At 40.8% G+C, this 25,061-nt stretch overlaps 3 protein-coding genes across 7 annotated transcripts in view; all 3 read left to right on the top strand.

Moving 5' to 3' along the window:
* The window catches only part of ndrg3a (ndrg family member 3a), a 34,923-nt gene extending 29,548 nt beyond the window's left edge, over positions 1-5,375 (top strand). For 3 of the 4 annotated variants that reach the window (XM_030728779.1, XM_030728780.1, XM_030728781.1), the window contains 9 exons: positions 925-981; positions 1,233-1,336; positions 1,902-1,967; positions 2,058-2,109; positions 2,248-2,295; positions 2,391-2,426; positions 2,514-2,565; positions 3,835-3,873; positions 4,366-5,375. In XM_030728779.1, coding sequence (XP_030584639.1) covers positions 925-981; positions 1,233-1,336; positions 1,902-1,967; positions 2,058-2,109; positions 2,248-2,295; positions 2,391-2,426; positions 2,514-2,565; positions 3,835-3,873; positions 4,366-4,538 — 627 coding nt within the window. In that variant the 3' untranslated portion in view covers positions 4,539-5,375. The remainder of the gene's footprint in view (positions 1-924; positions 982-1,232; positions 1,337-1,901; positions 1,968-2,057; positions 2,110-2,247; positions 2,296-2,390; positions 2,427-2,513; positions 2,566-3,834; positions 3,874-4,365) is intronic. The other variant, XM_030728782.1, reaches the window with a different exon arrangement.
* A 1,523-nt stretch (positions 5,376-6,898) lies between these two features.
* LOC115779827 (src-like-adapter 2) lies at positions 6,899-10,358 on the top strand. Of its 2 annotated transcripts, none has more exons than XM_030728678.1 (8): positions 6,899-7,138; positions 7,708-7,813; positions 7,900-7,999; positions 8,093-8,179; positions 8,522-8,625; positions 9,068-9,220; positions 9,306-9,435; positions 9,811-10,358. In XM_030728678.1, exons 2-8 carry the CDS (start codon positions 7,747-7,749, stop codon positions 9,935-9,937), a joined length of 768 nt encoding a protein of 255 aa, XP_030584538.1. In that variant the 5' UTR covers positions 6,899-7,138; positions 7,708-7,746; the 3' UTR covers positions 9,938-10,358. The 2 variants fall into 2 exon arrangements, with proteins under 2 accessions (XP_030584538.1, XP_030584536.1); XM_030728676.1 differs by having other exon boundaries at positions 6,900-7,037.
* A 162-nt stretch (positions 10,359-10,520) lies between these two features.
* trpc4apa (transient receptor potential cation channel, subfamily C, member 4 associated protein a) lies at positions 10,521-25,038 on the top strand. The gene is made up of 18 exons (XM_030728675.1): positions 10,521-10,678; positions 14,367-14,495; positions 14,620-14,736; positions 14,876-14,933; positions 15,026-15,081; positions 15,232-15,360; positions 15,986-16,187; positions 16,293-16,478; positions 16,575-16,717; positions 16,800-16,931; positions 17,036-17,094; positions 17,192-17,377; positions 17,537-17,627; positions 18,139-18,279; positions 18,406-18,517; positions 19,270-19,382; positions 19,579-19,785; positions 22,339-25,038. Exons 1-18 carry the CDS (start codon positions 10,553-10,555, stop codon positions 22,474-22,476), a joined length of 2,325 nt encoding a protein of 774 aa, XP_030584535.1. The 5' UTR covers positions 10,521-10,552; the 3' UTR covers positions 22,477-25,038.
* Positions 25,039-25,061: the final 23 nt, after the last annotated feature.

Raw genomic sequence — 25,061 nt, 5'->3', positions numbered from 1 at the left:
AGCTACATGCAAAACCAGTGAAAAACAGTCAAAAAGATGAAGAGGGAAAAAATGTCAGTGACCTCCAACCTGTAAAACCATTCCTGTTTTGGGGGTTGTCTCATTGTTGCCCCTTTAGTGCACCTGTTGTTAATTTCATTAACACCAAAGCAGCTGAAACTGATTAACAACCCCCTCTGCTACTTAACTGACCAGATCAATATCCCAGGGGTTTAAATGACTTGATCCTGTACTCTGATTAAAAAGTGTTTTTTTTTTAAACAGTATACTAGATATAAGAATTATTATTTAAAATCTGTTGTTAGTGTATTTGTAATGCAGGCTTCGAGGTTCCACATCACACTTTTCTGAGTTTACTCCAGGACTCCCAGCAAAACTATGCTGTGCAGAATTACTGAACAGTCCTTTAGTGTCTAACTCTGAACATTATAGTAACAATGACAAAAACACTTTTTTTATGGGAGAGGGACTTGAAATAATGCACCCACAATTTCAGTTCAGTGTATACTGTAGTTTACTACTGCACTCGGTGCTCTACATTGTTGTGCATACTCTATGAGATTATCAGGAAAATGTTAGTTTCACATGCAGTCATGCAGCCAGGGGGGGGCTTGATGTGACCTTTCTCCCATATACATTTAAAGCGTCCCACTTTTATGTGCAATTGTTACTATTGGCTAGCAAAGAGGAAAGGTCCACAGCAATTTCTTCTGTTTATGAAGGTTTATAGAGCTCAAGAGTTACGAGGTAGGTATAAAAGGCTAGAGTTAATCCAGGGATGGTGTATTTGTAATAGTATGCTTTTTAACCAGTAGATAACTTCACAATCTGTAAAACTTAAAGATGGCTATTTCATATTTTCGATTTTTAAGGTCAGCTCTTGTTTGTGTCTTACCTTGGCTCGTCTCTTTCTCTTGGGTGCAGCTGTCTGGATGGACAAGTAACTTGGTGGATATCGTCATGGCTCACCACTTCAGCACTGTGAGTCTCTCTTACAGTACATCACTCACTCTGCTTTTTCTCTAGTTCTCCTGACCTTTTCTCTTTGAAGCTGTGAAACAGCAGCTGAACCTCAGGAGGCTTTTTTCTTGATTTCCCTCGACACCTTTTCCTCATCACGGTCTTATAACAGACATTTACTAATTATTTTATGTCTGTCCTCTCAGATGTAGAAACTGGTAGATTGTGGCATGTCGATCACACACACACTCAGTTTATTAATCTGTTCTCAGGATGAGCTCACAGACAACCAGGAGCTGATCCAGACCTACCGCCTCCACATCGCCCAAGACATCAACCAGGACAACCTGGCCCTCTTCTGTGGCTCCTACCAATAGTATGATACAGTTTATGATTATTATACAGTGTATATTAACTTTTTTTTCCAGCTTATTTTCTGCCATATACTGCCACAGTTCAGACTGCTTTCACTGTTTTTTTTCCTACTCTTGGTGCTGTATGATGTCAGTGAGAGCAGATATCCCTAATAAAGACATCTTAGGCACACAGCTCTGGCTGTGGAGCTCCTAAAGGGATAAAAAAGGGTAAAAAGGCCCACTGTAAGATAAATAAGGAGTATTTTGAACTGTGAGCCATCCAAAGCTGCTCCAGTAGAGTCCAAGAATGAAAAAAATATAGAGTTAGAAATGAGCACAACAGGTCACATTTAATATTGTGTTTTGCAAACAGTTGCCTGCATTTTTGCTTATTTATTGCATTTATAATCACTTTTAAAACTCAGTCAAGCCATGTAAACTCTTTATATCACAGAGTAAGACCTAAATACATGAGCAAAAACTACAAAGCGCAGGGGTATAAATCCAGATTTCTTCCTCACAATGTAACTAGATAATCTTGTTTTCGGTTTTACTAACACTTCATAATTTGTCACCTTGCACCAGCCGTCGAGACCTGGAGATCGAGAGGCCCATAGTGGGTCTGAATGAGGACACAGTCAACACACTAACGTAAGTTTCTGAAATCGAGGTGATACAAATAAACATTTGCCTCTGAGTCCATGGTGTGATTTGAGAATCTTCGCTCCTCATTTATTCCAGTTGCCCTGCTTTGCTGGTGGTTGGTGACACATCACCTGCTGTGGAGGCTGTGGTGAGTGGTGCTAGTGGTGATTACACTCAGTCATCTCAGTGCGCTAAGAAGCTTTGGGAAGGATTTGTTATGCCAACAAGCAACAGTGATTTAACCTTCGTTTTATCACAGAGTGTTTACCTGTCTCTGATGTTTCAGGTGGAGTGCAACTCCAGGTTAAATCCCACCAAGACTACACTGCTAAAGGTGAAGCTTCTGCGGTATATTTTGTGACATGTAAAATGTACGATATTCACATTTGTGAACATGATTTATTAATGAGACCGATAATTTCCTCTCAGATGGCTGATTGTGGAGGCTTGCCCCAGGTTGTGCAGGTGAGTTTTTTTTTTAATTCTTGAGAGATGTGATATCTAGACATTTTCTGAGCAAAATTATCTTTTAACTTCTTTTTTTCTTTGCAGCCAGGAAAACTTGCTGAGGCATTTAAATACTTTGTCCAGGGCATGGGCTACAGTAAGTAAAGACCCTTTTTATTGTGTGACTAAATGGTAAACAAATCTATAATAAACTGGTTTAAACTGGTTGGCTCAGCAGTCAGTGTCCAAGAATTGTTTACAGACTAATATGTGTTTGAACTGACGTGTTTGTGGCCCACAGTCTGCACTGAATTTCCTGTTGACGTGAGTGCAATGACAAAAGTTACTTAATTGAGAATTGTTTTCAATGCAGTCGCCTATGAGCTGTTGCTAACCCCCCTACCCCTCCTGTGCTGGTGGGTTTTGGACAGTGGCCTGCAGGGCATGAAAAGAAACAGGTTTTTTTTGTCACCCTGATCACGTGGAGGCAGCCTGTGCGGCTCCATGGTTGCTAACACCATTTCCTCTCGACTTTTTGCAGTCTGTGGCTCCCACCAGCCTCAGTAGGTGAGGTGTTAGTGCTTCTAGAAATGACGGTCACATTCTGTGAGCTGAACAGCAATTCGCTTCCTGTTCAGTTTGGAGTGGGTGTTAAAAATTACCCCTTTTTCTTTTTTCTTTTTTTTTTTTTTTTTTTTTTTTTTTGCCTGGTGTGCTTTTCTTTTCTATCCAGAACTGTTTAAAGATGCAGTCTCTGTCAAAAGCGACTCAAGGTGCATAGTTAAACAGACCTGCGGGCTTTACAGCCATTCATTTGCAAAAAAAACCCCCACAAACACATCTCTGTGTGACCACACAGACTCGCTGTGCACCAGCCAGACTCTGATCGATGGACAGATTAATGTAGATTTGCTTTTATGAGGTGCACATATGATATCTGTCTATGTGTGTCTTTCTGTAATGCTGATTCTCTTTTGCATTCTCGCTTTCATGGACCTTCACTGTGGGGGGCACCCTCGGGTAGTTAGTATCTCAGAACCTCAGTGCTGCTTTAAAGGCCACCGAGTCCTCCTGTTGAGTAAATGCCACTGCAGGATTAGAGCAGATTAAAACGAGTGTTTTCATGCAGTGAAAGTGTGGAAAATAAATCTTAACACCTCAGCATGTTTCTGAAAGCTGGTTTTCCCTCATTTACACATTACCACAGTGTGAAAGACAAAGTGCAACAGTCAGAAAGTTCAGGAAATCAACTGTCTAACTTGCATGCATGCCCTGATGTCTTACCTGCTGTTGCTAGCAAACAGCAGCTATTTGTCCACAAAAAGTGCTAAGAAACACACTGAGGTGTGGTAAGGCAGCACGAAGAGCTTGCTTTTCAACATGTCTCCCTTTCTCCTTTCTTTCTCTCTTTAATCATTGCTTGCAGTTCCCTATGTTCTTCTCAGTCACCTGAGCAACGAATCAGGTACCAGGTTTTTGAGTAGCTGCCAGATGAGGAGGCTTTGAACCCAGTGGGCTCATAACACTGCAGTGGATGAATGTCAATGTATGCAGAAAGTTCTCTAGAGAGCACTGTTTGATATTTGTAACAGCAGCTCCGGGTGGTGGATACAGTCAGCATTCTGCACAGATCCCTTTGCATACTTTGATGACATTCACCTCACTGAGTTTAGCTTCTTCCCCCTAGCATGCCCTCAGTGTCCTAGTTTACTGCATGAGCTGCTGGTGTTGCTTCCTGTCAGTTCAGTTGGACTGCAAATGCTGTGTGCTGCTGTTGTATTACTGTTCAGAACATTTGTGGATAATTTGATTAGTCTCCATAGTTGAGAAGAGTTTGCATGCTAAGCACTTATTTCCTGTTGTTGTTGTTGCTGTTGTATCACATTATCTTTATTCCCACACTGCACTGAGTCTGTGGGCCGTGTGAGTGGAATATTAACGCGCATTTCTCTTTCAGTTCCTTCAGCAGGAATGACTCGCTTGGCTCGTTCACGCACCACCTCCTCTTCCAGCATCACCTCCATGGACAGCAGTCGCAGCCGCAACAACGTCAACAGCCTGCTGGAGGGCAGCGCCACCGGGACCCTGGACAGCAAGGCCGGGCCCCAGACCATGGAGGTTTCCTGCTAAGCCTCAACCTGCCTCTGCACTCCCCCCATAGTAACTTATGTCCCCTCTCCACCTCCCTCTAACTCTCTCTCATCCTAAGCAGCTCAATGCTAGGAAGATCTGATACATGTGATTAGAAAGGAGGATGTAATAAATGTATTAACAGATGCATATTATAAAATATATTAAATACACTGTCAAAGTCACGTTCCTTTCAGAAACCATAACTACATCCAGATGTGTTATATATTCAAAAACCATATGATTGACCATATGACTCAACTGTCCAACCCTGTATTTATTTTTTTTTTCACATTGTCGTTGTTTTAAATGTCTTCACACTCTGTAGAAATCAGATCAAAATAACTGTTTTTTTGTAAACTCCTAACATTGATCGTGTATGATTCTGTGTCTTTATTTTCAAACTAGCTGTAATGCAAATTAGATACAAGGTATAGAAGGGGATGACTTAATGTCTGCAGAAATAAACCTGCAGTACAGCGATGTGGATGATGTGTGGAAGCAGCATTGCATACTGTAGCACACTGTAAGTCAAGCTAAGTTAAATCCTTGTAGAGAGCTGCTTTTGAACTTTCAGTTGGGTTTCACTTCAAGATATTTTAACTTTGATTTCTTTTATTAATTTCTGCTCCTTTGTGTCGATGTTTTCTTTGTTTGTTTTTTTTTGTTTGTTTTGCTGTTCAGTTGAATAGATTATTCATTGTTGTTTTAACAACCTTCAACAAGTGGGATCTGATGTGAAAAGTATGAGTCCCTTCCTTTAGGGGCCATGTGGTGCTTCTCACTGTCGGCTGATTTAGCTCATTTATATTACTACTGAATAAAGATACAAGACAAGAACGTGTCTGTTTTTATTTATCGGTGCTTTGGCAGTAATTCTGCTAAACTAACAGCTTGTGATTTGAATGGATGGCAGAAAGAGAAAGCACATCTCTGAGCAGAGAGTTCTAGTACCTCGACTCTTCTGTTAGTGGAAAAGTGCGGTGACTGTGGTGAGTTAGTTTCCAACCGCTCTTGTTCTTATTTTGTTTCTGAGAGATAACTGCTGTTGTCACAGATGAGGTGATCTATATTTAGCACACGTTACAAAAACAATAATCAGCTGCTCTGTAAATAAGATGAATACAAGTGGAATGAATACGAGGTTAATGCGTTAATCACAGTACCCACTGAGCACTTGTTTACTGTAGTATTCTGGGTCCTCCATTGCTCAATACTAGTTTCATTGATGTCAGATTATCTGAGTGTAATGACATGCATCAGCCCTGTTATCATGATTTTCCTGTTTTTGCTCTAATCTGCAGTATATTTATTAAGGTCATACTTTGAGAAGCTGAATTGGACTGATTGGACTTTCCTAAGTTTAACATGCAATGTGGAGTTAGCTAAAACGCAGGAAATACGCACTCTTTGGTGACCCTTTTTCAGTTTCTATTTGAGAAAGATATACCTCGGTGGTATGGAATGAGTTAATTTCTGATTTCAAGAAAAGTGCACAAAGTTTTTTTCCATCTGTGCTAGCAGGCTGCTCTGGTGATTCAGCACCAATCTGATCTGTTCTTGCTACATTGTTTCCATTCAAGGTACACTTGCTCATTTGCGTCTGGAGAAGCTCAGAGTGCATCTGATTAACGTGCAGAACAAAGAGAGATATGACATTTTTATCTCGGTCTTATTAATATTTCCGAGTACAAGCATTTTTTCTTTCTTTAGCAGAGACATTTTCCCTGCCATTTCATGGTTGCATAAGTGGAATTAATGACAATTTTAAAAATAAATTCTTCCTTGTATTTGACCTTTTCACACTTAGAGGATTTATGTATGCAAAAGAGCAGGACCCCACAGCTGGTCTGTTTCTGCAACGTGAGTACGATGGATGAACCTGTGACTGATGGGAAATCATGGTATGTGTAGGTTGGCAGTGGAACCTCATGATTCTGCAGAGGTCTCAGTTTTATCTGACAGTAACAACTGACATGGCAGCACGATGATAATCATGTGAAGAGAGAGGCCGAGAAAGAAAATGTGTCCACAGCTTTCCATTATGGACATATTACAAAATATAAAAATTCAGATAATTTGTCCAGCATACGCCCATTTTACATTAGCTGTCACTGTAAACTGATAACCTCTTCAACCCACAACACTAAGCCACAAGGTTCATGTATGTGGAAATGAAGAATGTTGCTGACGTAGAGATTCATTCCACAAACAAGTGTACTATTAGTGCCTCCTCAAAACAGCCTGCATCAGAGAGCTTAACATGAGGTATTCTGTGTCAGTGTTGAGCGTCACAGGAAGTCGCAGTTGGGCCACATACATAAAAGCCAGACAGGAAGCATCCTCTCTTAAGTGAGCCCACACGATAAACAGCTGCAAAAACACAGCAGTCTTCGTGGTAACAGATCTGAGCAAGGAACACACTGATCAGCATGCCTGAGTAGGAACCTGAGCTTCTGCATGTGCCACACGTCATCCACGTACATTGGCGTGCTGAAGGTAGATAGACTTGGAATTTACTCGTTATTGTGAGAGGAGTTTAACTACTTGTGCGGAATATCTTTTCTGGGGGAACATTTTTCATACAAGAATTGAAAAAGGTCAGTGCATAACTCCTTTCTTTCTTTCTTTCTTTCTTTCTTTCTTTCTTTCTTTCTTTCTTTCTTTCTTTCTTTCTTTCTTTCTTTCTCCTTTTGTTTCATGATTTCACGGTCATCACGCCGATATTATAAAACATTTCCTTTATTGCATACATTTTTTTCCACTCAGCAATGATCCTGCACTATAGAGAAATGAGGTGATTAGTTACAGTGTTATGTTTTTAAAAGATAATTTGAGACATTTTATCGCCTTGCCGCTACAACAGAAGTAAAATCTCACCTTTCTTCTCTTATGGGAAGCTGACTTTAGTCCTCGCACACATATTGCATTGGAAATGTAACACAGGATATCATGCTGTTTGTTGTGGTTAGGCACCTTCCTGTATTATTTTGGTTTTGATGCCCAGTTTCAGGTGTCATAAAAATTTACTGCATCTCTGTGCAGTTTAAAAGATGCCATAATAGCAATGCAATAACTGCTGGCATAGTTATATTATGAATATGAGTTGTTAAAGCCAATTTCCTAATCATGCTTCACCTGTATCAACCTTTCTCTGTTTCTTTTCTAGCCACAGAAGACATTTCAAATTAGCAAGAAACCAAAGACCATGGGGACCTGCCCCACCAGATGCCAATCCAACCTGACAATCCTTGAAAACCCAGACGAGTTAGCAGGTAGGTTCAATCCCCAAACAGAAATACACAAAATAAAACAAAGGAAAAAAAAATCAAATCAAATATCTCTTCCTTTCTCTCTGCAGCCAACCAGGAACCCTTGACTGTGTCGCTTGTTGATTACCCATCATTTGGAAATACAGAACTGACCATGTGCATCGGGGAAAGACTACATGTCACATCAGAGTATGTACTACAGCTCTTAATGTTTCAGCTTAAAGTTCAGCTAAACAGATACAATTAGTGATGAGTACCTTTTTTTTTTTTTTTAATTCAAAGTGATGGGGACTTCATAATGGTGAGATCCACAACGACGGGCCACGAGAGCTACGTCCCCAACTACTACACAGCCAAAGTTACACACAGGTAAGCTGCAGACATGGGGAACGTGTTAGCACATTCGTCTCATTTGTCTGTGCGCGTGAGAAAAAGGCAGAGGAGTTGTACAGAAGCAGGGAGTTCCCTGAGAGGTGGGCGGAGTCTCTGTGTAGGTGAACTTTTACCTCAGTGGAGAAAAATGTTTGGTGCAGGACTTTTATTTTCAGTGATTTGTTCAGCCCCTCCCCTCCCTGCAGTTTCAGTCCTCCTCCAGTGGTGAATGTGCTCTCATGTTGTTCCAGTGGATTTTTCCAAACAGCTTCTTTCAACATGACAGTGTGTTATCATCCCACTGGTCTGAATCTGAACATTTCTTTTGTATTTATTCAGGTGGCTGTTTACGGGCATCAGCAGGTATAAAGCAGTGGAGCTGCTCATGCGTCCCAATAACCAGACTGGAGCCTTCTTGATCCGAGAGTCAGAGACAAGCAAAGGTTAGAGTTTGTTTTTTTTTTTTATATCCTTTGTTAACAGTTAGATGCATCATAAACACATTCAATCCAAGCCCAACATGATGTTAGGAACCTTTACATTTCTTCATTTCTAGCTACATTTCACCCTAGCCTCCTTCTGGTGGGGAAGCGCATTTCCTCCCCATTTAGTTCCCCTTTCATTTCTTCTGTACTTAAGATGTGGTAACTGCTTGTTACTCTAATTTAGTATTTATGAATTGTTTGTGGATTGTTATTGTGTATATTTATTTATTAGTATTTATTTCAACCACTGAGCCCAGTATTGTAGTTTTCTTAAGCAAAATTACCCTTAAACCGTTATTTAAATTTCTACTGAAGCTACAGCCATTTAAAGGAAATTATGGTTAACAATCAAAACTGGCATATTTTAACTGCTGCATTTGTGTGTTATTTCTGTGTTTAGATTCCTACTCGCTATCTGTCCTGATGAGAACCAATTTTTCGTACCAGGACTGCGTGAAGCACTACCGCATTTATACCCTCCCAAATGGCTGGGTCTATATATCTCCAAGCCTTACCTTCCCCTCCCTGCATTGCATGGTGGAACACTATTCAGGTTTGTATTAAGGTTGTGACTGTTTTGCTTTTAACACAAAAACACTTGACAAGGAGTGATACTAAAATCCTGCCATCTTTTGCAGAGCTTGCAGATGGATTGTGCTGTCGGCTGATGATGCCTTGCTTCATCCAGGGTTTAGATGTCACTGGAGAGGCCAGGCCTATTCCAACAACGACCAGGAGGCCTACCATCAAATGGAAGGACATTAGCAGGTGTGGCTCTCTCTAGCTGCGCTTCCACTGATGCCTATTATAAGATGCCACTCTATGACTCATTTTTCAGCTCTGTCTTTCCTATCTTAGTATCAAGATCAGCCTTTTCAGTGTGTGTTGACAGTCTGTCAGAAAGATAATGATTCAGTGCTGCAGTAACATGCTGAATAAACTGGTGTGAAGAGTGTGTAAACAATGCCGGCAGATATGCCAACAGATAGGCCTGTGGTTGCATTGGGTATGTGCCAGGTGTGAATGTGTGGAACCTGCAAATGTAGAGCAGTGTGCGCAGGTTGAAACTGCAGCCTCCAACGGATTCAGTTATTGCATCACTTTCTTCACTGAAGTCTTCAATTCCTTTTTGTTCCCCTCCAGATCGATGATCCTAAGGAGGAAGAGATTAGAGTCAGACCACTCTCTGGTGAGTGAGGGGCTCAGGGAGGCCATTTACTCCTACCTCCAAATGACCGAGGCTGGCGAGAACAACTGCTGGGACACTTGAGGAAAGAAGACAGTGGACTGAGACGCTGCAATTCCTCGGCTACGGCTTGGGCATCCCACTGGAAGAGGCCGTCCGCCCGCCCAAATGCAGTCTTTGAAGGCTGCCCTGGAATAGCATAGGGCTGAGACACTACACTGTGTGGAGATAATGAAGTACTGCAAACTGTGTGAGCTGGAGGACTGTTTCTATGTACCCGTGTCCTAAGAGGCATACAGAGGAGCTGTGAGAAATCGGTTCTCGTTTGCTCTTAAATGTTGAATGTATCTCTTAATTTATCAACTAATGTGTACATGCAGATTGGATGTAATATTGTGTGTTAATATTACTAGAATATGATTGTGCTATTGGAATCCAATAAAATGTACCAGCTGTGTAATAAATGTGCAACATATTAAAAAAAATATAAGCACGCAAAATATAATTATGGCTGGCCTGAATTTTTTTCTACCTTTATATATATCGCATTAATTGATATAAGCACACGGTTACCTGCACACCAGCTTGAGCCTCGCAGAGTCTGCTTCTCCGCCAGCAGATGCCGCTTAATTACCCCAAAGTAATTCATCAAAGCCTTTCACTTCCTGCCCAAACAGTTCAGTTCAGGAAGAAGAAATAATGGCGACGCTTGTGGGGTGCGAGTCCCCTTGTACGAGAGGAAAACGAAGAAATTGCAGCAGCAACATCGTCGCAAAGTTCGCGGCCACTAAAATCACCGGCCAGGGCTTCAGTCGAGGGACACAGGTGGGAGAAACGACGTATGTTTTGACTGTTAAAACCCCCGAAAGTTGATCGACTGAGGCCAGGGACTTGCGCTTGGAATCAAGCCCGAACATGAAGACGTTTGTCCGAGAGACGCAGCCGGAGCTGTAGACGCTCCTGTCAACCGGGGCTTTTCCAGCAGGCTAAAACAGTAAAACAGTACGGGGTGTTTGTTGTTAAATGCAGATCTTAAGCTTTAATACGACTTACACCCGAGATGCATTTTTTGGCTTGCCGACAAGCCAAGTAATGCTGTCATTGCTGTAAGTGTATAACGAAAGCGCCGCTTCAAATGGCTCTTTTGTTGTTAGCTTCGCATTAGCTTAGCATTACAGGCCAGGTTCACTGCGATATAAATCGCTTTAAAGTCGATTGTTTTCGGACTACTCTTGTTCCTGTTGGGCATAAGAGTGTAAATGTTCCTACAAGGCCTTTTAGTTCCTTTTGGAAATGCTGGAATCTTGGTGTGAACAAAAGTAACATTTGCTAGTGTTAGCAAACGAGCTAGCGACAGCTAGCTAGCTAAGCCAGCAGAATAGCTCAGGTGATTACGTAACAACGCACTAACCACAATAACTATCGTTCCCATAAATGGGTACACGACAACAGGTGTTAGGGCACGTTAACGCTGAGTTTATTTTTGTACCATTTACACGATATTTCTAGGTGCGAAGAGTTGATTGGGTTTGATTTAATGCTAGCGATAGTTTACCCCAGCTGTTCAGATTTTCACGCATCTCTGTGGATACGAACGTAGCACATCTCCGGGTGTTGCCATACATTCAGCAGGTGTACATCTGTTTCATGTTATTGCCTGTTTCATCCTGAATAAAACCCTGACATTGCAGAGCTGATAAACCCATTTACACCTTCTGTGATGATGATGCATATATCACAGTCCCCACTAACGTAGTGCGTGAGTTTTACAGAAAGGCTTTGTCGTGAAGTAGATGTTCCAGTAACACAAAGCATTTTCAGTGTTGTTTCTTAACACCCAGGATAACCCTGAAAACGTCGACTTACGCCAGTTTCCGCAGGCCGTCCAGGGAATTTTATAATTTGCTATAATTTGGGAAAACACGGGAGTCTTGCCAGTGCTGCTGACACATCAGTAGATTTTGCGGAGGGTAGGTCACTTGCTGTCGTTTGAGCCATGACTTGTCAGAGCAGTTCACTTGGCGTTTTGGGGTGAACTGCCTCTCACAAATGAGTTGTAGGTAATTATTATTGATTATTCTTTGGCCAAAAGGCCAAAGAATAGCTTGGTGGAGAAGTGGAGCGTGGCCAAAAGAAGAACCCATTACATTTTGTTGCCGATCCAGATCACTTTCTTTAAAATTGCCTGACAGGCCATTAGGCTTTGGTTGATTATTTTCTAATTGATTTTCTATCTCATCCTTTGTAATGAAAATGGGCAATGTTAGATATGGGTTAAGTTGTTTCCTGCTACTAGGAAGACTGGGCTTGTTTTCGGTTTTCACAGCTATTACCCCGTGTAGAGGAAACAAATTTAAGATATTGCAAAATGTAATGAAAATAATAGCTAGGAGTAAATGCACAGGATCCGGCTGTTCTGCTTTGGTAAAGAGCCACATGAATTATCAGATAGTTTGACATGCATAAATTTGTCACTTTGTTATTGCAGCTTCTTATTTTTCCATTTTTCAATGAGGATTCATCTAGGGCTGCATAAAACGATTATTTTAGTAATCGAGTATTCTATCGATTATTCCAGCGATTAATCGAGTAATCGGATAAGAAATACTTTTTTTTAACAGTTTATCTGCATATTTTAACTTCCGTACTGCAGTTTTTCGCCTGTGAACAAACAGCAGTGAATGGAGCAGCTACAAAGTTCTCTTTTCTTCACCTTAACACTTGCTGATCAGGTGCTTGATGAAGGACCTCCAGCTGTTTCACAGATTTAATGGTGGTTACTAAAAGAAAAAGCTGCTGTTTTGGACGCTGGAAAAACGTTTCCTTTTTCACTACTTGAGCTCACCGTCACAGCTTCGCCTCTTTGCGCTTGCGCAGTTAAAACCGCTGCCTGCTATGAGTGTTTTGAAAAACTAGTGGCTGCGGGAGCCATGGCGCATGTGTGAGTAATGGTGTAATGCTTTGTATTCACAAGCATTCTCGAAAATACGTTTCTACTGCAGGTCTATATTTAGTCACTAATAAGGGATTAAAGTATAAAAAATATTTTGAAAGAGCCCCTCGGTCCTGGGGGGCGGGCCTTCCGGTACCGAACCATCGCTAGTGCTAATGGCCCGCGCTCGCTAGCAAACCAGTTCTGGTAGCTACAGCTGAAGTAAAGACAAAAATAGTAGCTGAAATGCTCAGCGAGCACAACACACACAGACACACAGAGAGCAGTGGAGGCGTGGAAATGCATGTCAGCGACAGTTGCCACCCGTCCCGTAAAGTACGGAACACGGCATGTTACGGAGCCGTATTCCACGGAGTCCCGTAACATACGGGGTTCTGTATTTTACGAGACAGGTGGCAACTCTAGTGATGATCCACTCTGTGTTAAATGAAATCCATCGCAGCGACGGAGAGCTTTTTAGAATGTGTGCTTGTGTATACGTGAGTGATTCACACTCCAGTCCAGTAGGTGGCGGTAATGCAGTTCTATGTTGGTTTGCCAGCCCCCAATAAACCCACAAAAAAACGTCAGCACTAATGCTGCTAATGCTAGTGAGGAGCGCCGCTTACACCGAGACAGCTGAGCGCTGCAGAGTTTAAACAAAGCATCGACACAGTAAATTTGTGTCGATAAATTTTTAGAATCGATTTAATCGAGTTAATCGATGAATCGTTGCAGCCCTAGATTCATCTGACGGCCACACATAAAGCACATCCATGTATATACATAACTTAGAGTCAATAAATATTCCAGGAAGCTTATACATCACAATAGATTTGGGTTTCCTGATTATGAGCCGGGGAGGTTAGGGCTCTTATCTACCCTGCATTTAGATTTTAAAAGGGTAAAACAGACATGCTGTTGGGGCACGTTAGCATTAGCAGTCTACTGTATGATCAAAAGTGTGGCTTTGTAGTACTATTGAGCTTTTGCTTGCTTTGAAAATTGTAAACTCATTGGAATGACTATTCCATTATTCATGTGACTGATTACACACTCATATATTTTACAGGTCTGTTTTACTGTGAATCAGACTCTTGTTTTGTGTGTATGAAGTGTGCCAGTTTTTAAGGATTTTTAAAACCTTTATTTAAAAAAAAAAATGGTTATACATTTGTCACTGTCTGTAGCTGTTTTCACACAAACTTCACACAGTATTAGAATAAGGTACGAGTGGCCCTTCTCACATGTAGCAGCCAGTATATGTCTGACTTATTTTCACTGCTGAAAATACTGTGTAGTATAGTGGCGCTGCCTGAGCAGAGTGTGCAAGACACAGCGCACACTGTGAATTCTCAGAGCAATTACCTGTGCTGTTCATAGATTGACTTAATCAGACATTACAGACGTGAAACAAGGGAGCTGGTGGGATAAAGTCTGTTCAGTGCTAACTGGATTGATTCTGTCATTTGCAATCTCATATACTGCTCCTCTAAGTAGTATCTAGTTCAGGGCTGCAGTGCATGTTTGAAAAGGGCTCATGTTGCGCTGTCTAAAGTTGCCTCTTTTTATGTGTTGTAGCTCCCAGGAGGCCTGCTCCAGGAGCGAGATAAACGTGCCAAGTGGAATGGCATCCCTACTTTGCTGCAGAAGCTCTATGAGAGCAGCCATCCCAACAGTGACCTCTCCCATGCCCACACTTTTCTTAAGGTATCCACCTAACACTAGTCCATCTAACAGTGGTTCTGTGGAGTGACTGGTTTTAACCACTGTTTTAGTGAATGTCTTACTTGGAAACTGGGAATAAATAAACTGACCGATGTTCTTTTGGCAGTTATTATTATCTCAGCTGTCTGTGGAGGCCATGTCCTTTGTCACAGAGGACAGGAAGACTGCTCAGGAATCCACCTTCCCCAACACGTACACTTTTGACCTCTTTGGTGGAGTCGATGTAAGTCTGACATTCTGTGTTGTTAATGCTTTGAAGCTGTTACCTCTGGAGAATGGACTGTCATGTATAGTTCAACTCCTACTGAGATAATGGAGAAACAAAATGATTTTTCTCTTTTTTTTTTTTTTTGTCCCTAAAGCTGCTAGTGGAAATCCTGATGAGACCTACACTAACTATGCAGAAGAAAAAACCTAAAAGTAAGTAGGTCTAGCATAACATCTGTGTGGCTTTTTCCTCATTATTTCAATGATCCTGAAACAGATTAATATCGGTGCTCCTGTCACAACAGTGAATGATGACTTGGTCAAAGACTGCCTTAGTGTTCTGTACAACTGTTGCATATGTGTAAGTATCTTATTACATTTTTTTCATGTAACAAAATGTCACACATCATACTTGCTTTTGTTTATACTTCTTTCAGTTTGATTTGTCTTGGTGCAGGATCATTTTTGCATAATTTAATGACTATGCAAAACTGCTTGTTTAAATTCATAGACGGAGGGCGTCACAAAGAGTCTGGCAACGAGAGATGACTTTGTTCTGTTTCTCTTCACCCTGATGACAAACAAGAAGACCTTCCTACAGACTGCTACTCTAATCGAAGATATTCTTGGAGTAAAAAAGGTCAGAGTTCTACTTTGATTAAATTGTTGTAACATAAATGAATTTATGGACATCACTTTATACACCTCCATGTGGTAGCCAGCAGACTATTTAACAAAGGATTTTTAAGAAATATGGCTTAAAAAAAATAAAAGTCAATAAAACAATAGACAATAACATGATTATTAATTGTCTTTATATTGTGTGTACAGTGTTGACTGTACACACAATGCTAAATGTGTCCCTAATTTCACATGCACATCTGATTTTTGTTTTTATTTATTGATTTGTTTGTTTTGTTTTATTTATTCTAGAGATTTCCCTCACTTAACAGCATTTTTTAAACTAAATCAGACAGATGAATTGCCATAAAGCTAAAAAACAAAAGGAGCCATTCTTACAGTCAATGTAACCAAACCTCTCAGTTAGCCAAATGTTTATTATTGTGATCATTTCAGTTTTGTAAATAAAAAGGAAGAAAATATGTTTGTCTTTTATACTTAAACTGCCTTGATTAAAGCACTGATACAAAGAATGTGCTGGAGCAAATCAAATTCAGTCAGAGTTGGTCTCAAAAGTTACTTGTGACAGTGTTGCATGTCTGCATCCTCCATTTGTTAACTGTGCATCTGGTCGCGCCTTTCAGGAGATGATCCAGTTAGAGGGCATCCCTAACCTGTCTGGACTGGTCCAAAGCTTTGACCAGCAACAGCTGGCCAACTTCTGTCGCATCCTATCTGTCACAATCTCAGAACCGGATGTGGGAAATGATGACAAGCACACCCTGTTGGCCAAAAATGCACAGCAAAAACGCAATGCAAGTCCCTCACGTGCAGAAGTTAACCAGGGTGGGTTGGCTTCAGAGTCCAAAGATTCATTGGCTACATGATGCATTTTGTACCGCAGCAAAAAGGCGCATTAAAATGGAACTAACAAACACGGTTTTCCAACAGTAACCCTGCTGAACATCCCAGGCTTCATTGAGCGGCTTTGTAAGCTGGCTACTAGAAAGGTGTCTGAAGCCACAGGAGCGAATTTCCTGCAGGAGCTGGAGGACTGGTACACATGGCTGGATAATGCTCTGGTACTGGATGCACTCATGCAGATGGCCACTGAGGAGGCTGAACAAAGCAGCACAGGTGAGGAAAAAGATCATTTATTATGCTACTCACTCATCTGTCTGAATTCCTAGAAACTTTTATTAATACATTTGGATATTTGTTTCTCACCTTCAGAGTCATCAGATGAGAGTTCTCTGGCCACCAGCCCTCTGAGACATCGCCTGCCCCAGTCCATGAAGATTGTCCATGAGATTATGTATAAAGTAGAAGTACTCTATGTGCTCTGTGTCCTTCTGATGGGCCGACAAAGGAATCAGGTACTCTTCCCCTCCTTTAGAGTTGAGCTGGAGTGTTTGGGCTGAGCAGAGTTAAACTGTTCACCCCTGTAATGCCTCACAGGTTCACAAGATGCTGGCTGAGTTCCGTCTCATCCCAGGGCTCAACAACCTGTTCGACAAGCTCATCTGGAGGAAATACACAGTTTCAAACCATGTGGTGCATGGCCAGAATGAGAACTGCGACTGTAGTCCAGTATGAAATTTCAACTCAGTAGTCTTAAAAGAAACTTGAGTTAATTAATTAAATATTACTTTTTAAAATTTGGACAGTGAACACTCTTTATTCCTGCCACACAGGAGATATCCTTCAAAATCCAGTTTTTACGACTGCTTCAGAGCTTCAGTGATCATCATGAGTAAGCAGTTTTTTGGTTACTTTTAATTTGATTTCTCTTTTTAAGGGTTTTTTTTTTTCCCCCCTTTTTATTTGCAAATATGTTCCCTGTCTTGCAGAAACAAGTACCTTCTTCTGAATAGCCAGGAGCTGAATGAGCTGAGTGCTATTTCTATGAAAGCTAATATCCCAGAGGTGGAAGCTCTGGTCAACACAGACAGAAGCCTAGTGTGTGATGGGAAGAAGGGCCTCCTCACACGCCTCCTGACTGTCATGAAGAGGGAGCCTCCAGACTCGTCTTTCAGGTTAGCGTCATGTAGGCCAAAGATGGAGATAAAGCAGGTGTAGAGGCAGACATCCACATATTGGAGCACCAGAGATTCTGCCGTTTTAATGATTGCTCAGGTTTTCTCTGTGTAGTTCTGCGTTAGCTGATTGCTTCTCTTGGGGGTGTCTATATATAGATTCTGGCAGGCAAGGGCAGTGGAAAGTTTCCTCAGAGGTGCCACATCCTATGCAGACCAAATGTTCCTCCTGAAAAGGGGACTGCTAGAGGTAAGATAATCTTTATCACCCACGTTGCACAGGTCTTTCCTTAATTAAATTAATTTATTTTTAGCTCGGCTGTTTCGAAGAAAAAGTCGAGCTACTGTCAAAGCCTTGGCTTCAGCGTCCGTTACACAGAAACTTTAACGTTGGACATAACTCGAGAACAATGTCATCTAGGATGTTCAAATTCACACCATAGAGACATCTACTAAAAATTTCGGATGAGTTCTTGGCAACTTTGACCTGAGGTTGAAGGTCAGAGATCAAGTTTTGTGAAAATCTTTGGAAGGCATTAACTTCAAATTCACACCGTAGATTCTCACTATCACTAGACCCATCAAACTTCACACTCTGACACGCTGACTTTACTGTAACAGCAGTTTAAGCCCACCCCTCACCTTACGAGTCCGTTACGAGTCCAAAACAGCCGAGCGTTGGCACCCGCTCAGCGACGCTCTTGTTTTTAATTTTGGGTTGAGTGAATTGGTGCTCACTTTCTGCTTCCATTCCTCAACAGCACATCCTGTTCTGTATCATAGACAGTGGTTGTACATCTCGAGATGTCCTTCAGAGTTACTTTGATCTGCTTGGAGAGCTCATGAAGTTCAATATTGATGCTTTCAAGAGATTCAACAAATATGTCAACACTCCAGAGAAGGTATAATCATAGATGCTGGTGTGGGGTTTTTTTTTTTTTTTTTTTTTTTGGGTAAGACTATATATACTGGCTGAGTACAGCAAGATTTGACTACATTGTTACTAATGGCATGTTTTTTTCCCTTAGTTTCAGACCTTCTTAACACAGATCAACAGCTCTCTTGTGGATTCAAACATGCTGGTGCGCTGCATCGTTCTCTCATTGGACCGCTTTGAGAGCCAGACTGAAGATGTCAAAGGTAAACGGGAACTTATGTGAACTAACTTTTATAGAATATATAAGGAAGAACTTACTAAAAATACTGAATTTTCACACATTCTGTTTAATTGCATAAAAACTGTTCAGTAACTTTTTCCCATGATTATTGGCAATATTAATACCTTGAATGTGAATGTAGTTTGATTTGACTTGAATCACTCAGGGATTCAGTATGAACCCTTACATAATTCTTTGTCACCATTGATACGTTTTTTTTTGTTTGTTTGTTTTTTTTATTATCCCTAATGACCCCCCCCCCAAAGAACAAATATATTAAAATTCTTTTTTTTGTACAAGTACATTTATTGATGTTTATCTTCCTTCCTCATTTACTGTCTTATTATGAATATTCAGTGGGCAATGGTCAACAAAATATTGCAGATAGATTTTTGATTTTTCACAAATTTTCAAAGATTTTAATACTGTACATTGATATTTATTGTTAATTCTTCTTAAACTCAGTATGAGGATTCATTGGCAAAGGTCTACAGATAGTTGCAGACAGATTTTCAGTTTATTTTTTACATTGAAATTTGTAAATTGATTGAAATAGATGTTATGTTTTGTCAAATGGTTGCTGGCCAAATCTCAAGGATTGCTACGATTTCAAAATGCAGTTGGTACAGTGCCCTCCAGAAGTGAAAGTACATGTACAAGTTACTTTTATTGGGTTTATTCTTTCTTTTTTTTTTTTTCCTCTCTTTGTGTTTTATGTTCTGTGTCATTTTCCAGTGGTGGAGGTACTTTCTGAGTGCTGCTTGCTATCGTACATGGCCAGAGTTGAGAACAGGCTGTCGTTCCTTTTCCGACTGATCAACATCATCAACGTGCAAACGCTCACACAGGTCTTGTTTCATTTACACCTTCTCACGTTTTCGTAGAAGCTCACAGGGCTGATTATTCAGTAAAAAAAAGTCTTTTTAAGTTAATGTTTACTCTGTTTTGAGACATTTAGCGTTTAACCGAATTTCAAACTAGAATTGTAAACTAGTTTTTTATTACTGAGTTCTTGCTGCATCTTTCTGCCCCTTTTTCTTACAGGAGAATGTCAGCTGTTTAAACACCAGTCTGGTGATCTTGATGTTGGCCAGAAGAAAGGCTAAACTGCCCTTCTACCTCAACGCCCTGCGTGAGAAGGAGTATACTGAGAAGTACCCGGGCTGCCTGCTCAACAACTTCCACAACCTATTGCGATTCTGGCAGCGCCACTACCTCAATAAGGACAAAGACAGCACCTGTCTGGAGAACGTGAGTAGCTGTCACTCTTTTCTACACATAATTGAAGCATCTGTAAATATCTGAATTTATGACTACCAGCTGTATCTCACAAACAACAAGTGAGAATCTCTTCTATTATCTGTAATATTTAGCAGCATTTCTGTCACACAGTCATCAAAATTCCAAAGGGGAAATATTTGCGTGCATGGTGGTAAAAACAAGACCTTTAATTGCCGTCTCTCACAGCAGTGGGGTTTTGATAGGGCTGTTACATAAGTTTATCCAAAAAAAAAACAAAAAACTGACGAAATGTTTTTTCCCTTTGTTGAATTTTTAAGTTCCATGTTTCAACTGTTAAATCCACCTGCTCAGCACCAAGTGGAAGATAGATAAAAAATTTCCACCGTAAGACCAAACCTGAACTGAAAGAGGAGAGATGCGGTCTATGTATCCTCAAATTGATGTTCACTTTTGCTGCAGGCTTGTCACAGAATTTTTTGATTTTATTTTTTTTGTTTCTGCAATTCATATTTATTGATGCAGTCCTCAAACACACAAAACAAATTTTTCCACAGTCACATTAATTTTCAGAATTGAACACCCCTTTTCTTTTTTTTAATGGATTATGTGAGTACATTTAAATTATCAATTCTGTGAGCAACTTGTACTCATCATTCCTGAAGATGCTGCACCACATGCTGCTATGATGGGAAGATGGTGGGCTTAGCCCCTCTCACTGGCAACAATGTGACTAACACAACTCAAAAATTTCTCAGTACAAAACTGTTGAAAAACAATATAGCTCAGGAAACCATAGCTCCCAGACTTTTCTGCAGTCGTTTTCTGTCATTTATAACATGTAAAGAAGAAAATCTCAATTTTACTTGATGTAGACATTAAGATTGGCAGCATATGCTGTATAAATAGCAGTTCTTTGTCAGCCATAACTTTACAAGGTGATGTCAGTGTTGTTTTTGTGTGCTCTACTGCCACCATGTGGCAAACATGTCCATCATGGCCGCTATAAATTTTAACAAGATTTATACAGTCCAAACCAGTTAAATTGTTGGTTGGCACAGGTTAATGACTTTAACATTCACTATATTGCCAAAAGTATTCGATCATCCATCTAAATCATTGGAGGTGTTCTAATCACTTCCATGGCCACAGGTGTATCAAACCAAGCACCTAGGCATGCAGACTGCTCCTACAAACATTTGTGAAAGAATGGGTCGCTCTCAGGAGCTCAGTGAATTCCAGCGTGGTACCATGATAGGATGTTACCTGTGCAGCCTATACTAAATATTCCACAGTCAGCTGTTAGTGGTATTTTAACAAAGTGGAAGTGATTAGGAACACCAGCAACTCAGCCAAAAAGTGGTAGGCCATGTAAAATGACAGAGCAGTGTCAGCGGATTCTGAGGTTGCACAGTGCGAGAGGTCGGCAGCTTTCTGCAGATTCAACCGATTCACTACAGACCTCCAAACTTCATGTGGCCTTCAGATTAGCTCAAGAACAGCATGTAGAGAGCTTCATGGGATGGGTTTTCATAGCTGAACATCTGCATCCAAGCCTTACATCACAAGTGCAATGCAAAGGGTCAAAGGCAGTGGTGTAAAGCACGCAGCCACTGAACTCAGAGCTGTGAAGTTCTCTGGATGGCAATCTGATGGACGAGTCCAGGTTTGGTGGTTGCCAGGAGAACGGTACTTGTCTGACTGCACTGTGCCAAGTATAACATTTGGTGGAGGGGGGGTTATGGTGTGGGCTTTCTCAACATCCCAACATCATTGTCAGACCTCACAAATGCACAAATGAAGAATGGTCAAAATTTCCCATAAACACTCCTAAACCTCGTGGAAAGTCTTCCCAGATGAGTTGAAGCTGTTACAGCTGCAAAGGGTGGGCTAACATCATGTTAAACCGTATGGATTAAGAATGGGATGTCACTCAAGTTCATATGCGTGTGAAGTCAGACGATTGAATACTTTAGGCGATATAGTGTATACCAACTTACTGTATTATTCAGCACAATGAAAATTTTAAACCTTATGTACATACAGGGTACAAAGACACTGCTTAACAGAGGATGTACTACATATATATAGATCTTTAGGAAAGACATCTGTAAATGGGATCAGAGATTGTAGTTGACATTTAAAGATCATGATGTTTTGCTATTTTTGGAATTTGGAAGAAAAAATAAAATTGTAATTGGTGATGGGCTGTTTAAGCATGTCATGTACCGATGTAATGATATGAAAGTAAGATTTCAGTGTATAAGCTCTCATTACAGGGATATATGTACATTTGAGTGTTTGGTGGTGCAGAAATCATAGGCACAGATATACAAAGACATAAAAAGCATGAATCGTGTTTTATGGCAGTAGTAGTCAGCAGATCGCAGCCTAATTGAACACTTTTGGATTGTGCAGCTAAACTACGGTGATTTGTCTGTTCATGCAAACCAGTAAAAGTCTTTTCACTCTGTTTCTTACATAAGAAGGCTAATTGAGCAACTAATTGTAGCAAATACCTTTTGTGATATTTGGTTTTTATATCTCTCTGTTTTCCCTTCTCAGAGCTCCTGCATCCCCTTCAGTTACTGGAAGGAGACCGTGTCAGTGCTGCTGGGCTCAGACAGGACTTCTCTGTGTGCCATAGCAAGCTACATCGATGAACCGTTCATGGACCTGGACAGAGATCTGCTGGAAGATTGACCTCCAGTGTGTGCACTTAGTGCACTGGGGATGGGATGGGGCAGATGGTCACAGGGAGCATGGACACCTAAAGCTGGTGACGACCCCGCTGAGCCGAGCCATCCGGCTCCTCAGTAACTGCGTTCTGGATGTAAAAACTCACCTGTTTGCTGTCTGTACCTTCGCATGGAGGCTGTCATCTCAGATTTGAGCAGATAGATTTCCTGGCCGTTGTCTTCTCACTGAGTAACATCTGCTTTTCAAAAGAAAGAAGAGGGAAACCTGTATGCCCACCCCAGATTGGCCACATGGTATAATAGACAATTAAGGGACCTTGGAAAATGACACCTGCATTGGTTGTTTGCTTTAGGTGAAATTTAAATAAAACTTTTTATATAACCTATACAAAATTCTATGAAAAATATGTATGATTCAACAAATTGTTAGAAAAAAAATATTCTTTTCAAATGGACTTGGTTTGGAAATGACCACAGCTTGAACTTTCACCCAGATGTGAAGGTTAGTGGTGTGTCACAGGGCTACCCGGAGCCACCAGCCTCACTCTCGCACTACTTTCATGCTCTCTGTTGACTCCATGTCACTCCACTGCCTGACCTGTGGGGAAAACTGAGGACATGAATTTTTTTTTTTTTTTTTTTCTTTCCCAGGGGTCCTCTAAAAAGGAGCATTTTCATTTAACCTGTCTGGGTCAAATTTATTAGGTGGCTTTTTGTTCATTGGTGCTTTCTGGCTCTACTCAGCACATGTAGGTAGCTTGAGGGCGGGCTGACATGTTCCACATATCACGTGGGGTTCCTCTCATCTAAAACCACCCTTCAGTTATGGCTTCAGAAGCTCCACCCAGGGACTCATTTTTTTTTTTTTTTTCCCCCAGATTATTTTTGTTGACTTATATTTTGTTATTAAAACAATGGCTTTTAGCTCTGGATAAATTGTAGAATAAAACATTGCACATTTGTTTTTATTGTTTATATTTTAACCCATTTGTTTAAAAACATCATGTAACATAAAATTGTTGTGAGAAAATGCTTTGGGAAGAGAATAAACTATGCAGGTGTAAGTGTTAAAATAAGACTTTTTGTTCACCCCCACCCAAAGTTTGCTTTATGTGAATTAGCTTTCAGCCCAACAGCATCAGCATTTGATCGGAAATCCAACACTTTCTCCGGTATCTGGCATTTCCTGGAATCTCCAAGCTGAGAATGACAATCTTTTTGGTGGCTCCTTCTGCATAGCACAGCTTTAGGTCAGAGGGCGGATGAAGAGCGTGGTCGTGTTAAAGTTGGCCACCGCCTGAATTGCACTTCCGTTTTGTAGAAATGGAAGATGCAGAACGATAAAGATCATTCGGTGTATCAAATCAAACATAAGTACAAATGAATCAGCTACCTCATGTTTTATCCTGACGCCGTACAGATCAAACCACTTCTAATCACAAGTGTACAGATTTACTCCCAGCACGTCGTGTTCGTGTGAATGTATGAGGGCATTTCTGACACCCCACGAGTTCTGCTTTTTCGCCTTGGGATGCGAGTGAACATGTCAGATTTTGAAGCCTTTTATTTGCTTTAAAGCTTCTTAAGGTTTTTCCTGTTTTCTAGCTTTCAGCATGTCTTAAATATCTTGACTGGTGTGCGCATACTTTAAGTGAGTTCATCTTTTGTGCTTTGCAGTGAAAGTAACGCGAGTACCCATAAGTGCTTCTCTTTCAAATTCTCCACTTCTTTGTTGGATGCCCAGTAATATTTACAGTGGTGTGTCTTTGGACACAGTGTACTCCTGCAGTGCTGTTCTTCAGGACCAATTTATTCACGGTGAAAGACAGAAGGAGGTGTTGGTGTGAAAGCACGAGTGGTGTGGGCTCTTGGGAACACCTGTATAAACAGTTTCTCCACCCTGATTTCTGTAGCTTTGTGATGAGTTTGAGTGATCCTTCTGTATGATGCACAAGAGAACTGGTTCTCAATAGTTATGCTGTATGTGGTGTGATGCTCCCAGTAGGCCTTAGTTTTCATTCATTAGTTTGTACAGAAAAATTGTGAGATGTTTTCCTCCTGGCCAAAAACATGCTGCATAATAGAGCACACTATTCGACTTATTTTAGATCCCTGATTTTGACTTTAACTGTAGATTTTATGTAGTGTTTAGCATGAGGGGACAGTCATTTTAAAGAGAGCCCTAAAAACACGCATTTACAGCTGACCACATGGTGCTTTTTTTGGGGGGGGGGGGGTGATTAAACATGATTGTATCTCACTAGGATTGACCGCATCTATGGGCTTTGTTGTGCAAACAGGCAATTTAAAGATACTGGTAATGTGTACAATCTCAGTCGTAAAACCATTTTTAGGAAATGGTTGATTTTACTTTTCATCTTTATGCTTCATCTCTGACTAACCCTGTCCGACTGTCACAAAGATTCAGCTGTTTCATGTCCTAATAACCGCTTCAGTAACGAGCTTACCCTCATGCTCCTGCGCTAATGCTGGTATTCAAATTTATTTTCCTTATTAACAGCTGTTTGTCAAATTAATCATATAATAAATTCTTCTTTAGACTGTCTTTGTTGAACTGGATCTCTTTAT

This window comes from Archocentrus centrarchus, chromosome 5, assembly GCF_007364275.1.
Source record: "Archocentrus centrarchus isolate MPI-CPG fArcCen1 chromosome 5, fArcCen1, whole genome shotgun sequence".
Taxonomy (NCBI): domain Eukaryota; kingdom Metazoa; phylum Chordata; class Actinopteri; order Cichliformes; family Cichlidae; genus Archocentrus; species Archocentrus centrarchus.
Note: the sequence above shows the minus strand (reverse complement) of the source record. Positions and strands in the feature narration are given on the sequence as shown.